We start from the raw sequence: 14,278 nt of genomic DNA, 5'->3' as shown, positions 1-14,278 counted from the left end.
CAGCCATAAAACTTTTAGATTCAAGAAAACGAATATTGAGAGTTCTGTTTGGTCTACCCCTTTTTATGACTTTCACTACATTTCCTAACCTCTAAATGGGCCTGTCTGCTGCATTATCAATTTATAACAGGTTTTAAGGGAAAAAAAGAACCATTACATCATTAAATGTACACACTGATTTTAAAATGCAATGTCAATGTAAGAATTCTCTGTTTTTATACATAGAACCATGATGCACTTGCACAAATCATGATGCACTTGCTTTTCTCCTGCCTCTTTGTCTTAGACATCTCCTCCCCCAACAGCAATCCCTGCCTCTAGCAAGATAATCCATGTTAACAATGTAGTATTGGTACTTCTTTATTTTTCCTCTATTTGCATATAATCCTATGCCAACATACAAACAGAAGTTTATCTACATTTGTTTTATTCAAATAGGATCGTATTGCACCCACCTCTCTGTATAATGCCTTTCTTATTCAATAACTCAAGAAAATCTCTGCAAGTCAGCTGGAGGTTGTAATTCATTCTTTTTAATGGCTACAGAAGAGTATGGAGCAGCTCACATAATTTATTCAATATGTCCATTAGCAGGCATTTATACTTATCTTGTTTTTGTTTTTAAGAAAAATGCTGTAAAAGACTGAATAGATGATAGACAGATGGATGGAAGGACAGTGAGATAATTCAGATATTTAGATATATATATAGATATCATTGCCTACTCTGTCTTTTACTATGCAATCTTTGTTATCCTTTAACTTAGACTTTCTCCCACCATATCTGGGCCCTTTCTTTCCAACAAACAAAACCAGTTATCATTAGCAGTCCAAACAGACCATTTTAAATCATTTTTCTAATGAACCCTTCCACAGTCAACAGCTCGCTCAAACTAATAGGTCTCCCCTAATTCTCCCCAGTGATGCTCTTTATTCAGGTGTTCTTTTCATCCATCTAACTTCCTGGTAAATAGTAAACAAGCCTGGGGAAAATCCATGTAGAAATGATTTTATTGTTATATGCTCACTTCACACACACACAAAAATTATATATATATATATATATTATTTGGCATTAATAAGATTAATTTCTTCACTGATGTTCTAATTTTTTTTAATTAGGCTAACAATCAAAGGTCCTGGAATTCATATCCCACCCAAAGTAGCCTAGACTGTAACTCAGGTAATAATAATAATTAGCATGATAAACAAATAGCAACATTTATTGAGTATTAGTATGTGACAGGCACCGTTCTAAGTAGTTTACATGTATTAATTCATTTGTTTTTTCAAAATCTCCATAAGATAGGTACACTCATTTCAGTATTGTTCCCACTTTACAGCTGGGGACCCTGAGATCATACCTCCAGTAAATGGCAGAAATGGGATTGAAACATAGAGGGTATGACTCGAGGCCTAATCTCCTTACCTGGTAAATAAGTAAGTAGTAAATCATCTCATCTCCTCTCTCTTTGAACCTCAGTGCCCTCACCTGTCAAATAGGTACACTAACCTCAGTTCCTCCTAACTTTAGGACTGCTGAGAAGAAATATGGAAGTTATCTGAAAACCACTGAATGCTCTAACAAGGGGAAGGAGTCTTATTGCAGCTTGGAAAATTGAGGAGGACTATTTCATCATTTGAAACAAAAACTGAACAGATAAAATGTCTTATACAATAGCAAATTAAGCCATGTTCTGACCATACCTTCTTCTGAAGGTGAGCCTGGACATGTATGTCCCACTAATACAGGATGTGAACTAAGCCTGATTCCCCCAGCCTGCTGATGCGCCCGAAATGAGAGAGCAGCCAACCTTTACCCTATTGTGTAGCTTGACCACGTCCTTCCTCTCTCCGCTCCGCTCCTTGCATTTTACTTAATTGGAGCACCAGGCTATAAATCTTACATACTTAAGGACCAGAAAACTCTCCAGAGCTCTCACACTGAAATTTGTGTGGGAGTTCAGCGATATTGAATTTTCACATAAAATGATTAACAGGCACCTCTAGGGCAGCCTCAGAGAAAACAATCCTTCCTGAATCTTGCCGCCTTAATCTGAGGAAGCTTTTTGTTCTAAGGTTTAATAAAATGGCTGGAAAGTAACGTAGGGCTGGGTGACTAAAAGCAGGCAGAGAGAGGCACTGCATTCTCCAGGCTGGAAACTCCCTTCAGGGACTAACTGCTCTTCGTCCAGGCCTGACCAGGCTACTGGGACATGATACTGGGGAGGTTTCAGTCACTTAAATTTTAACTGCAATCAGCTCCCATTACTATTTTTCTTAAGAAACATTTTCTCCAAGATTGTAATAGTTGGAAATGGGTGTACACCTGATCAGAAAGCCTATTTGCTTTTCCATAGCATAACATCTATCAGACTTCATGAAGCAGAGAATTAAAATCAGTTAAAAGGAAGAACATAATCCAATCCAATTCTATCCACAGACTGAGACCTACAAGCCTACTATTTGCTGAAACGCTGATTTAGATGCCCTGCCAAAGAAATATAGAATGTTTATGGCCTCACACAATAGGAATCTGCCTCATTTATGCAGCAGGAAGATCATTTACAACCAATTTCTAAAAGACACCAAGCATCAATACTAAATTTTCAAATCAAGGCCAGAAATTGCAATACTCAAAAGGAGACCATTAAGCAATATGAAGTTGTTGTCAGAAGGAGGATTTTCAGGGGCGCCATACCAATTTATAATCTGGAAGCATCTATAAAGTGGTCATGACCAGCCTGGTTTTCCTAGCCTCTGGGAAGAAGGAGGCTCGGCAGTAAAGAGGATCTGGGTTGACAAACAACAAGGACTGGGCATCTCCTACTGAGATGTGTCAGTGCCAGCCTGGCTGCCTTCCAAGATGATCGCTAGAACCACACTGCCTCCTCAGCCAGATCTGCTGCTCGAGAGCAATTCCCACTTCGCAGTTATGGAGAAGAGGTTGAATAAAGCTGCTGGAGGGGCCGCTTCTCTGCTCCAAATCTTCCCCTTTACATTCACCCTTTTGCCTATTTACCCCTTTACACACACACACACACACACACACACACACACACACACACACACACACACACACACATTCTACCCGCACCACCCCCCCCAACGGAAAACAGGAATTTAAATATACTAGCCTTTTCTCTCTGATATGTCCCACAACATCCCAAATGCTATTAAAACTTGGAGGCAATGAAAAGTAGCTCCTACTCACAGAAAAGACTGACTTCTGGGATGGAGCACAGAAACATGGCTGTGCATCCCAGTTCCATTCCTTACCAGATGTGTGGCTTTCTCAAAGTCACTTGAAACATTTCTAGGTCTCATTGTCTCTCTTATAAAACAAACAAAATAGTACTTCACGTGAGGAAGAAATAAGGCTGTTCATGAAAATTCTTAAGAAGAATTCAAAAAAGTATTAACTGAATTCAGTCACGTCACCTGGATCTGGATTTTGTCTGAGTTCCCTGTGACAGAAAGCTGGGAGTCAGGAACAGGAGTGTTAGATTCTGACTGACATTGGAGGAAATAACAGTACACATAAAGAAAGACTCCTCAAGGAAAGTAGTCAACCAGGGGTCAGAATAGGGGAGCTGAAATGTAAGCTCTCCTGCTGTGTGTTCTCTGCCTTTTGTTAAGTCCCTTAATCTCTCCGAGGCTTACTTCCCTCATCTGTGCAATGGGATTTATGATAACGACCTTACAGCATTAGGGTGAATATGAAATAAGAAAACACATATAAACACACTCTGTAAACTATAAAGAATTTTCCCACTCTTGGTCTGGGCCTCAACTACACAATCTTGTTTACTTTCTTCAGGGACTGACTTGAAACGGCCATGTTTGTTTTTGTGCTTTGTATTGGATTCACCCCCACTAGATTATCAACTCCTGAAGGCAGAAACATTGTCTTATTAACACCCATATCACTCGTGTTTAGAGCAATATTGTTCCGAATATTTATTTTGTGTTCTGATTGCTAGACAAGCATACTGGCAGTCAGCCGAGAAAAAAACTTGACGCGGGCAAAGTTTGCCCTCACTATCTCTCCTCATCCTTCTTAGCATCGGAAATAAACAACTGCCTCTTTCCTATGACTGGGGAATCTTCTAGGCAGAAAGAAAGCCTATCTCTCCCCAGAGAAGTTACAACTACCAGGTATTTGTGTTCCAGTTTCCCTTGCAGCTAGGTGAGCAGGCACTTGACTAACCTCTATCCCCAGGCTCATCTGCTGTAGACTTTGACCTGTAAACTAGTAAATCCAAGATGCATAGGACCACTGTCTCCATTCTGGCAAGACTAGGAAGAGAGTCCTCTGTGCCAATGGTTCCAGCAGTAGCATCCGGGGTCCTGGGTTGGTGATACTGAGGGAGCAAGCTGCTTTATCTGCACCCAAGGTATATTTTTACTGGGTCAGATCTGTGGCATGAGTTTGGCCCTTGCTCCTGATTGTATTACCTCCAAGCTTTGTTCTTTTTGGTATTCTGCATAGTCTCTACATAAAACTTCCTCTAATTACTGTATTTTAAACTTAAATTATCTAGACATGGTTTTGTTGTTTGACCGATAAGATCCTCCACTTCCCTCAAACAGCCCAGGATCTCCATCCGATTGCACATGATCCTGGTCACTCCTACTAAGCTGTCCTACTAGAAATTAAATCCAGCCCTTCTCCTTCCCCCCAGATCAAACTGCACATTTCCTGGAGCATTTTCCCTTAGGGTCTTACTTTGTATAGGAATAATATGATCAATTAACTTAAGCCAATGTGTTAACTGCTGACACTAATTTAATATTACCCCAGCATCTTAGCAGATACTTTTAATGTGTCAAAGCAAAGGAGGAAGGAATGTGTTTTTACCATCACCCAGTGCCAAGGCCTGTGAGCATTCTACTTTTTGTCTGCAATCTCAAAGGTCTTGCCTCCATCAAAACATATCATGTCTTGTCCAACCACGGGTGCCCCATGGACCAACCATACAATGACACTGGTGCAGTGTATTGAATCAGTGATTTACTTCATGATTATACATGTATACATGCACATGCAGGTACACACACACACACACACACACACACACACACACCTACTTAAAATGCTTCAGTGGCTTTCCATTGGCAAAATAATGTCAACAAGATCATAAAATTCCTGAATACTTAATAATTGGCTCTTGCAAGCCAATATGAACCACCAGCTCCAGCACACCACCGTTCTCCCAGTGACTTCTTACTACACACATCACTCTAACCCCACGACTTTTTCCTCTTCCTCAGTGAGTCACATCCTCCCCTCTCCCCCCACATACACACCAAATCTTTCCATGGACCCATAGGTCAAGTTCTCTGTTACGACCCCCCACAACTCTGAGATCCTCTCCTTCCCAACCTTATTTCAGATTATGCATTTGTTCCTCCATGCAACCAATGTGATGTTTAACATCATAAGCAAGCATGGATCTGCAGGAGATGTGATCAGAGTAGCTATAGACTTCCTTTTCTATGTAGTTTCTATGTACCCTTTAATGCAGGAAATTTCAAGGCTTAGCCAAAAAGAGAACTTTAGTGGCTGAGCAAATCTGCTCAGTTCTTACAACCACAAATATGACAGAATCTATTTTCTCCTGGTTTCTTCTATTACTGAAGCTGAAAGAGATCACTCCAAATGCTTTCTCTCTGATCCCCATACTCTATGCAGATGCTTCATAAGCTCACTGGAGAAGCTCTGCTTTTATATATTTCATATATTGCTTTCCCTTAGAAGATTTCTTTTGAATGATTTCAATATGGAAAAGAAAATGTGTGCAAACTAGTTTTTATTTTATAAGTGTGCAAATTAAGTACTTACAGAATAATAGAGAAAATTATGTTTCATGGAAATTTTTTTATGTATAAGTATCCCTAGTCTGCTTTTCCATCTTCCCTCCTTGCTCCAACTCCCAGTAAATATTTGAATTGCCTTTCCAGTTTTATTGCATTTCCAAAAATATGAATCCTTTCTGAGACTAGACCATATGGGGTCCCATTAGTATTTGGGTTACACAGTGCTTGCTTAAGGTCACATAGATAATCACAGAACCATGACTTGAACCAGGACTACTGAGTCATAGTTCACTTTCATTCTGCTTCTCAGTTGGTACACTTCTAGTACCACTGGGAATTTTGCTGCTGTCCAAAGGAAAACCAAAGCCTCACTATCCAAGCATCTTCTCCATGGGAAATTTCTTTTAGTGGTTAAATTTTGTTTCCTGGAGACTGTAAGATTACACAGTATAATACCAGTAAATCTGATAAAGATCTATAGAAAAACAGTCTCACTTCTATTTAGCCATCAAGTTTCTTAACTCAGCATGCATCCTCAATTCTAAACCCAACTGGACTTCTAAATTCTGATCAGAAGCTCAGGATCTGGGCAATGGAAGCCAGCAATGAGCTCCTAGGCATCTGCCTCTCTTTTGTACAATTAAAAGCATTCTATAGATCAGAGAAATTTGAGTTCATATCCCACTGATGCCACTTACTAGACATGTGATCTCAGGCAAGTTATTTTCTATCCTGAGGCTCAGAGATAGCCATGTAAACCATGTAAGGTACACTAAGGGTAAGAATGTGCACCTTACATGGCTAATTGGAAAGAGTAAATGAGACATATTCTTGGCATGAAGTGCTCAAGAAATTGTTATGTTACTATTAATTGAAAAATATTTCTATACCAATATTACTAGGACTAAGCCTGATATATATGTAAGGCGTGATCTATTAGTTCAGGAAATAATTTTGCTTCCATTATATAATTAGCTAGTTCATACTATTTAATCTAGTTAAAGATATACTGAGTTTTTAATATGTGCCAAACACAGTATTAGGCTTGGGCCATGAAAAATGACAGATATTCAGTTCCTATTTTTAAGGAGCTGACAATTTCAAACATACCTGACAGATGACACCTCCTGTGTTCTTAAAGATGCCTAAGAGAGGAGGTCTCACCACACAGCTGGCCACTCATTTCTCATTTCTCTGAGCGATCCCTGTGTGTGTTTCCAATTCCTTGAGACTCAACATATCTCCATCTCCTCTTATTTTAGGTGTCAAAAGAAAGAACAGTTGGTGACTATTCTTCACATAATAAGACTTAATTCCCTGAGAGTTATTGAGTTATTCCTCTGTCTTCTCTTTCAAGATTAAATAATTCCAACCCCTTTAACCTTTTCTCACAGGTCCTCTTTGCCAGCTTTCAGTTTAATCATTTCACTGCTCCCCTCTGGAATCTCTCCAAGTCTTCTTCATTAAATATGTTGCTTTTGCCATTGAGTTTACTCTTCTAAGCAACTTATTCTTCCACACATACCAAGACAAAAAGAAAGCCTCTCCCAAAGAAAAGAAATAGATAAAAGAAGGAGCTCCCGTAGCACACTCATACGCTTGAAGCCCAAGTAGCATTTGCTGTCACCACTCTTAAGTAGGAAAGGACCAAACCAGAACAGTTTCTGAATAGTGCCAACCATTCTGCTTGACAATTATCTAAATTATTTTTAAGCAGGTAAGACTATTAACCACAAACTTGAGGCTTTAGTGACACCTGAAATTCTCAGAAGGGTGCTAATAAAATTACTGTTAATGAGATCAAACAGGAATTTTGGATTCTGTAAAATACCTCTCACCACCAAGTTGACCATCGAGGTGGTTACATTATTTATAGGCAGTGACTTTGTTCAGTCTTTGCATTCTGTCAATCAATATAAATTAATATTTTCGGAGCTGAGAAAGCAGCGAATTCTAAGGTGCTCTTAAGAAATGATTTAGAGAGGCTGATCAAATACACACTGATCATAGTATGACACCAACACATGCAGAAAGGAGCGGATAGGAAAATTAGAGCTCTAATAAAATCTCTCTCTCAAGACATGCACAGTGACTTGTCAGAAATCGTTTACAAAGATCCTTCCCTACTTTTTTTCTCTTATTGTGCTATGGAGATGAACCTGCCCCCTGTGAGTTAGCAGAATGCCCCTGCTTACACACGTACACACACACTTAAGATTCTGCTGACAAGTTTCCAAATTCCCTCAAGAAACTGAGAAAACTCTGCAGTAGATCACATTCTGCCTGTTTCAGGGACTTCTTTGTTTTGGAACCACTGTTTAGAAACAATTGGTTTTTTCTTTCCCCATCTGTTAAGGGAAAAAGTATACAATTGGGTGAAGAGAGTTAATTAGAAGTGAGGCGGTAGAGAGAGAAACTACTGCTTCCTCTGGGGTGGCTCCAGGCAAACAGGTGGTAGCGGTCATCGAGTTTGATTTCTGAAGCTAGTTTGGCTCTGTCCAGATCCTGGCTGGCCTAGAACTGGCTGGGCTGAGAGGGGTCTGTCAAAAACAGCCACGAGACAACCAACTACATTCTGAAAAAGCCTCCTTGCCAAGTTCTCTGCAGATTCCCTCTCTTCTGGGTCCAGAACAAATTAATGATTTCATGTGGAATCTTCCCAGGGAGGTGTAGACACAAAGACCGTTCAACCTATCAATCAATGACTTAAATTCTAAAACAGTGATCCTTAAATAATCCGCAGTTAGGATGGCCAGGAGCTTATAACCACAGCATCATAATGAGGAGCACCATCCTGGGTGAAAGCAGACAGTTTGCTAGCTGTTTAATTGATGACCCATTATATCCCTCTTAATCTTGCTGGTTGGTTCTCCATGAGAACAAGGCACAGGTACACGCCCTGGGAGGTTTGACCACCAAATGAAGGAGAGGCATAGTGACACAAAGGCCACTGGCAAGTGTATCCACAACTGAAGTCTGGGAGCTCTAAAACAATGGATGATTAAAGCCCTTGCATATTAAATAGATTTGTGTGGATGCATTATAACTTCATAGTTGCCATTTTTATACAAGATTTCAATTATGAAGTGGAACTATAAATCACCCTTGATTTCAATTATTTGGTGGTAAAGATAATCTAGTAAATTCTTATCAAGCAGTAAGAAAGTGAAAGTAGAGCACTGATACTGATGTATGCTACTTCGTAGTGGTTATAGAAAGTGGCCAGTAATTCTGGGTTGATAAATCATGAGTAGACAGAATTCCCTCTCTTTATCCAAATGTGTACTTCGGAGACTTACACCAAATTGTTTCAAAGAAAGAGCAGTTTGCACCACCCCACTACACCTTGGGAAGCAATTTTTGTTCCATTCGATTTTGAGAAATAATATCACCAATACCGAATATTGGCATTTGCAGACCGGGAAGAAGGGAAAGTAAGGGAAAGGAGAGAAAGAGGAGTGAAAAATTAAGATTGGTGAATTTTAAAAATATCCATCTCTACCGAGCAGGTGACATTTTCAGTAAAGCTTTTCTGAGTCTGGAAAAAGTAAAATAAAATTCCTGATGTCTTTCAAAAGCCAACCATTTAGGTCATTCTTAAAAAAAAAAAAAATAGATAGCCAGCAGATTAAAGGATCCCCATTTATAAAAATCAAATGAATCCCTAACAAAGCTTGTTTGGGACATGAATAAATCATCTGGTCATGAATTATTTATTGTTATCAAGAAACAAGCTGGGGATTCCAGGAACTGGGCTTTGGGGAGGTGCTGAAGCCAGGCAATGAGCGAGTTCATTGTCACCTACCCCCCACAGGAAATGAGAGGACAGGCCATGGGGTACCATCATCTGATGCAGACCACGCTAGACCCCCACTTGAGTTTCAGAGGATGCTTCAGCAGCATTTACACCCCAGAGGATAAAGCAAATAGAGTTTGATCCATAGAATCATACTTTAGAAAACTGCAAGTACTTGGTAACAGAGAAGATTTTTTGAGCACTGGATCTTTTAAAAAAAAAAAAAATACACATAGGGAATATGAGCTGTGTGCAAAAGAGCAGAGGTCGAAGGTTTACATTTAAAGGAGATGGCTAGAAAATACCTTAGTAATAAACTGTGGAGACGAGTAGTCTGACCTACTCGTTCCCGGCTTTGGGGGTTGGCTTTTTTACTGGGGCTGGGGAGGGAAGAGAAAAAGAGCGCCTCCGAGATTTAATCAACTAATCAACGTATATGTGTGTTCCAGGTCCAAACTGCTTTGCAGGAACGACAATAATCCCGGCTGGCATTGAAGTGAAAGTGGATGAATGTAACATCTGTCACTGTCACAACGGGGACTGGTGGAAGCCTGCTCAGTGTTCAAAACGCGAATGCCAAGGCAAGCAGACTGTGTAGGACAAATTCCCAACCGAGGAGTTCTTAGGATGCTATGGATTCTACACTGCACATGTTGGAAACAAAACAAAACAAAACAAACACACTCCAGCCAGCTACAACAGGGTCACCAGCAAAACCTTCTAGGGTTGACAAAAGTGAATATTTTACTAAGAGGAAATTTCTTTCTCTCTTGCTATATAAAATATATATAGTATATAGCTATCAAAAACGCTTTTGTAATTATCCATGCTTGATGGTGACTTGACCACTGGAGTTCTGAAACTAAAAGGAAGAAACAGCCTTGTACAGGCTCCTTCTCTGGTGACACCTCTAGCCTGCCGGCTCACCGTCTGCCGATTTGCTTCATTTTTACTCTTCTGTACATCATCACCCATGGCATTTTTCTCTTGGAAATTTCTTTTTCATATTTAGAGTCTAAGGGGCCAGATTTGACTGCACAGTTAAGTTTGGAGTGGTGTCATATAAGCTTTAGTAGAGGAATATCAGGGGTGAGGACCCTTCCTGACCAGGAAGATGCAAACGCATCCGACCTATCACTCCCCTCGGGGGAAACACGCCCTGCAGGGCTCAGAAAACGAGGGGTACATACAGCTGGACCCACTGCTGGGGCAGCGTGGGGAGCCGGTGCTTGGTGCAGTATGTGGAAGGTCACAATTTAATTCTAACAAACCACACATTTCAGACACAAAACCTTGAAACTGCCAATCAAAAACTAATATGTGAAGAACACCACGAGCTTGACTATAGCATCCAAAGGGAGCCAGGAACTCACAATTGTAGCATTAATCACCCGACTTTCTCATGATGCCAAATTTCGGTTCGGTTTATAACTCAACACTCTACACCCACTCTGTCACCTGGCATTCTCCACACCAGAACCAGGGTGAGTAGCCCCACTGTGAATCTGAATCCTTCCGGAAACTCCTGGCTTTTGAGTTCAGATTCGGCTGAAAGCCAGGAGTACCCACAGGCAGTCTTTATGGTTTGGGACTGTGTTTGCCATGTTTTAGTAATGACCACTCAGCCCTAGGTCTAACACACAGATTCAGGACACTCTTTCCACCTCAAGTGCTGATTTAAATTAAAGATTAGGGTAGAGTGAGTCTTGCACAATACAATTCCATTTGTTGAACATTTTTTAAAATGTATATATTAGATACTGAACAATTAAAGCAAAACTTTGAAGCGTCTCAAGGTTGCCCTGGTAATGCTGCTCGTATAGTGACAAAACAAATAAAACACACAGGGTATCTGGATGCCACCTCGAGTCAAGTGCATATTTGGCCATTCTTGAAACCACGTGGCATAGTTAGTTGCTTATTCTGCTCTCCTGTCTTGAAAACCCTGGCGCAGATCTGGCAGGGTCCTTGAGGAAACTTTAAGGTTGTCTTCATTCCCGGTGTTCTTTCCTTTTCCACTCCCAGCCCAGCCTGGGCTTTGCCGTAGCTCTCGTGGAGTGCCGCATTCCAGAACAAGGTTTCTCAAGCTGAATTCTGTTGACGTTTTGGGCCAGATGATTCACTGTAGGGGGGCAGGGGGAAGGGGGCTGTCCCGAGCATCTTTTAGGATGTTTAGCAACATTGTTGGCCTCTATCCACTAAATGCCAATAGCAACACCCTCGTTGTAACAACAGATTGTCTCCTGACCATGCCAAATGTCCCCAAGGAGTGGGGAGGGGACAAAATGTCACTTGCTTGAGAATCCGTGATTTAGAATAATCAGTCCAGAGTGGTTTCTGCCAGGGTGGTATACCGAGTAAGCTCTGGCTGAGCCCGTGGCTTTAATGAGCCTCTAAGCCCTTTGGGACATGCGCAATCAGCAGCCCCAAGGGAGCAAGGTCAGTCTTCTCCCAGTGGAGTGATGCATCTATTGCCATAGGTCCAACCCACAAGACACACTTCTTTAGTCTCATCGACTGGGTTTTCACTTAAAATGGTCAGCCTCTCCTCCCTGGAAGATCTTCCAGTCATCAAGAAAGAGCTGTCATTTCCAAAATTAACGTGTTGGTGCGTTGGACCTGACACTTCTCGTGTACACTGTGCTTGTGTATGATACAAACAGCCAGGCCGGCCCCATCCGAGGAAGAGCATCATGCTACCTTCCCTTAGAACACCAATTTGCAGCAAGGTTGGTGCCTTTTGTTGCCACCATGGATACATCATATAGACAGTCATGAATCATTCATGAACAATCCTGCATGATTTACTCCTGCACTCCAAAGTAAAGGCATTCTGTACTTCAGATTGTGTCTAGACAGAGATGTATTATAGAGCTTTCTTTGCCCTGAGGTGGCCTGGTGCCAGCTTCAAAAAATCCACACTCTTGGGAAGAAAGAATAATAACAAATGACAGGAATAAGGTTTGAAACCCAGAAAATATCATTAATAGAGCCATGTAGCATAGTACCCTGTCTATTATTAAGGAGTTACTATGTCCTTTTTAGGAAACAGAGAGTGCAACTGGGGAGCCAGGGTTCAAACAATTTGCATCAAAGTCTTGGCACAGTGGTAGTTGCAGCAAGAACTTACTAGAATGGAGTGTAATATCCATCAAGAAGCTCTTTTCAGAGAGTTTGCTGAATGAAGGCGGCTCCGTGGTCTCTGTTACCAGCCAGAGAGAGGGATTTTTTGTTGTTGTTGTTATTGTTGGATTTTCTTTTTCCTCTGAGTTTCACTACGAGTTGTTTCCTTTAAGACATTGTAGCACTGACATTTTTCTCCCTTTAGGGAGAGATGAATCTATACTGTGACAGAATTTCTCATAAACTGATAAACATTTTACAACTTCCTTCTACCCAGGTCACTGAGAAATTCTTTCCAAACTCTGAACAACAGAGTTCTGGTCTCATCTGTTTTGCTTTGTTTTCTTTTTCTCTTTTGAAGGCTTTGTTTGCAGGCCCACTGTCCCTTCTGTCTCCCATTCCTCCTTGTCTTTGGTTCTCAGCTTTAACTACAGCTTTGTTTAAATAAGGGATCAACACCCTGTTTGTCAGCTGATGCCTGTTTAAAATGATTCAGTTTCTAAAATCTTTCAAAAATGGTGTGCCTGAAAACTAGTGAGAAAAAAAAAAACACAACTAAACACTAAACTGTAAAAAGGGGATTCTAGCAACAATATTTGATGTGTAAAAGACTATATTATTAAAAAATTATTTTGTTAAATATAAAGTGTGTTAACCAGCAAACATTGTTCGTGGTATATTTTCCTTCCAAAATTCTCTCTCCTCTCTACCCTCATCATTTAATAACTAATCCTCAGTGACTTCTATCATCTGAAAGTACATGTGTCATTAAAGCAATATTCAATTAGATTTAAGCGTCAGCTTTAGCATTTGCCTGTGTACATTTTCATTTTTCATAATATAAGGCCAGGCTGACTTGGGGATCAGACAGGAAGCTCAAATAAGCCAGCAATGAGAGTGTAAGTGATAGGAAAAATATTTTCCTGACCCTGCACTCATACACAATACTAATGATCATCTATAATTATTGAGTGCCTGGTCTGTTGGCTGGCCCTGTGCTGGGGGCTGAACCCATAGTATCCTGTTCAAGCCACACAGCATGCCTGCCAGGGAGGGGTTCTTATTATGGCTGCTTTGCTGCCAAAGAACAGAGGAAACCAGAACACAAAGAAGTTAAGTGATTGGCCCAAGGTCATAGGTTCATAAATGGCAACACAGGAATTTCGTATTATAAATATACACAAATACACCTAAAGATCAAGAAAATAGTACATCTACTCATTGCCCAAACTCAACAGTGACCAAGATTTTGATCTTTTTGATAGGAGTATTTTGAAGATCTTGTTTACTTATTTGAGAGAGAGAGAGAGAGAGAGAGAGAGAGAGAGAGAGTATGAGCAGGGGAAGGAGCAGAGGGAGAGAGAGAATGTCAAGTAGACTCCAACTGAGCATGGAACCCCATGCAGGGCTACATCTCATGACCCAAAGATCATGACCTGAGCCAAAATCAAGAGTCAGACAGACACTTAAACAAATGAGCCACCCAGGCAGCCCTTACCCAAGCATCGTATCACACTAGTCCTACATCTCTTTAAAAAGA

At 40.7% G+C, this 14,278-nt stretch overlaps 1 protein-coding gene across 1 annotated transcript in view; it reads left to right on the top strand.

The window, feature by feature from the left end:
* The window catches only part of VWC2L (von Willebrand factor C domain containing 2 like), a 150,494-nt gene extending 140,161 nt beyond the window's left edge, over positions 1-10,333 (top strand). The window contains exon 4 of the mRNA XM_025887057.2: positions 10,065-10,333. Within this exon, the coding sequence (XP_025742842.1) occupies positions 10,065-10,213 (149 nt within the window). The 3' untranslated portion in view covers positions 10,214-10,333. The remainder of the gene's footprint in view (positions 1-10,064) is intronic.
* The last annotated feature ends 3,945 nt before the right edge of the window (positions 10,334-14,278 follow it).

Source organism: Callorhinus ursinus, unplaced genomic scaffold, assembly GCF_003265705.2.
Source record: "Callorhinus ursinus isolate GAN/ISIS: 27379988/994484 unplaced genomic scaffold, GSC_fseal_2.0 scaffold2, whole genome shotgun sequence".
In the NCBI taxonomy this organism is placed as follows: Eukaryota; Metazoa; Chordata; class Mammalia; order Carnivora; family Otariidae; genus Callorhinus; species Callorhinus ursinus.
Note: the sequence above shows the minus strand (reverse complement) of the source record. Positions and strands in the feature narration are given on the sequence as shown.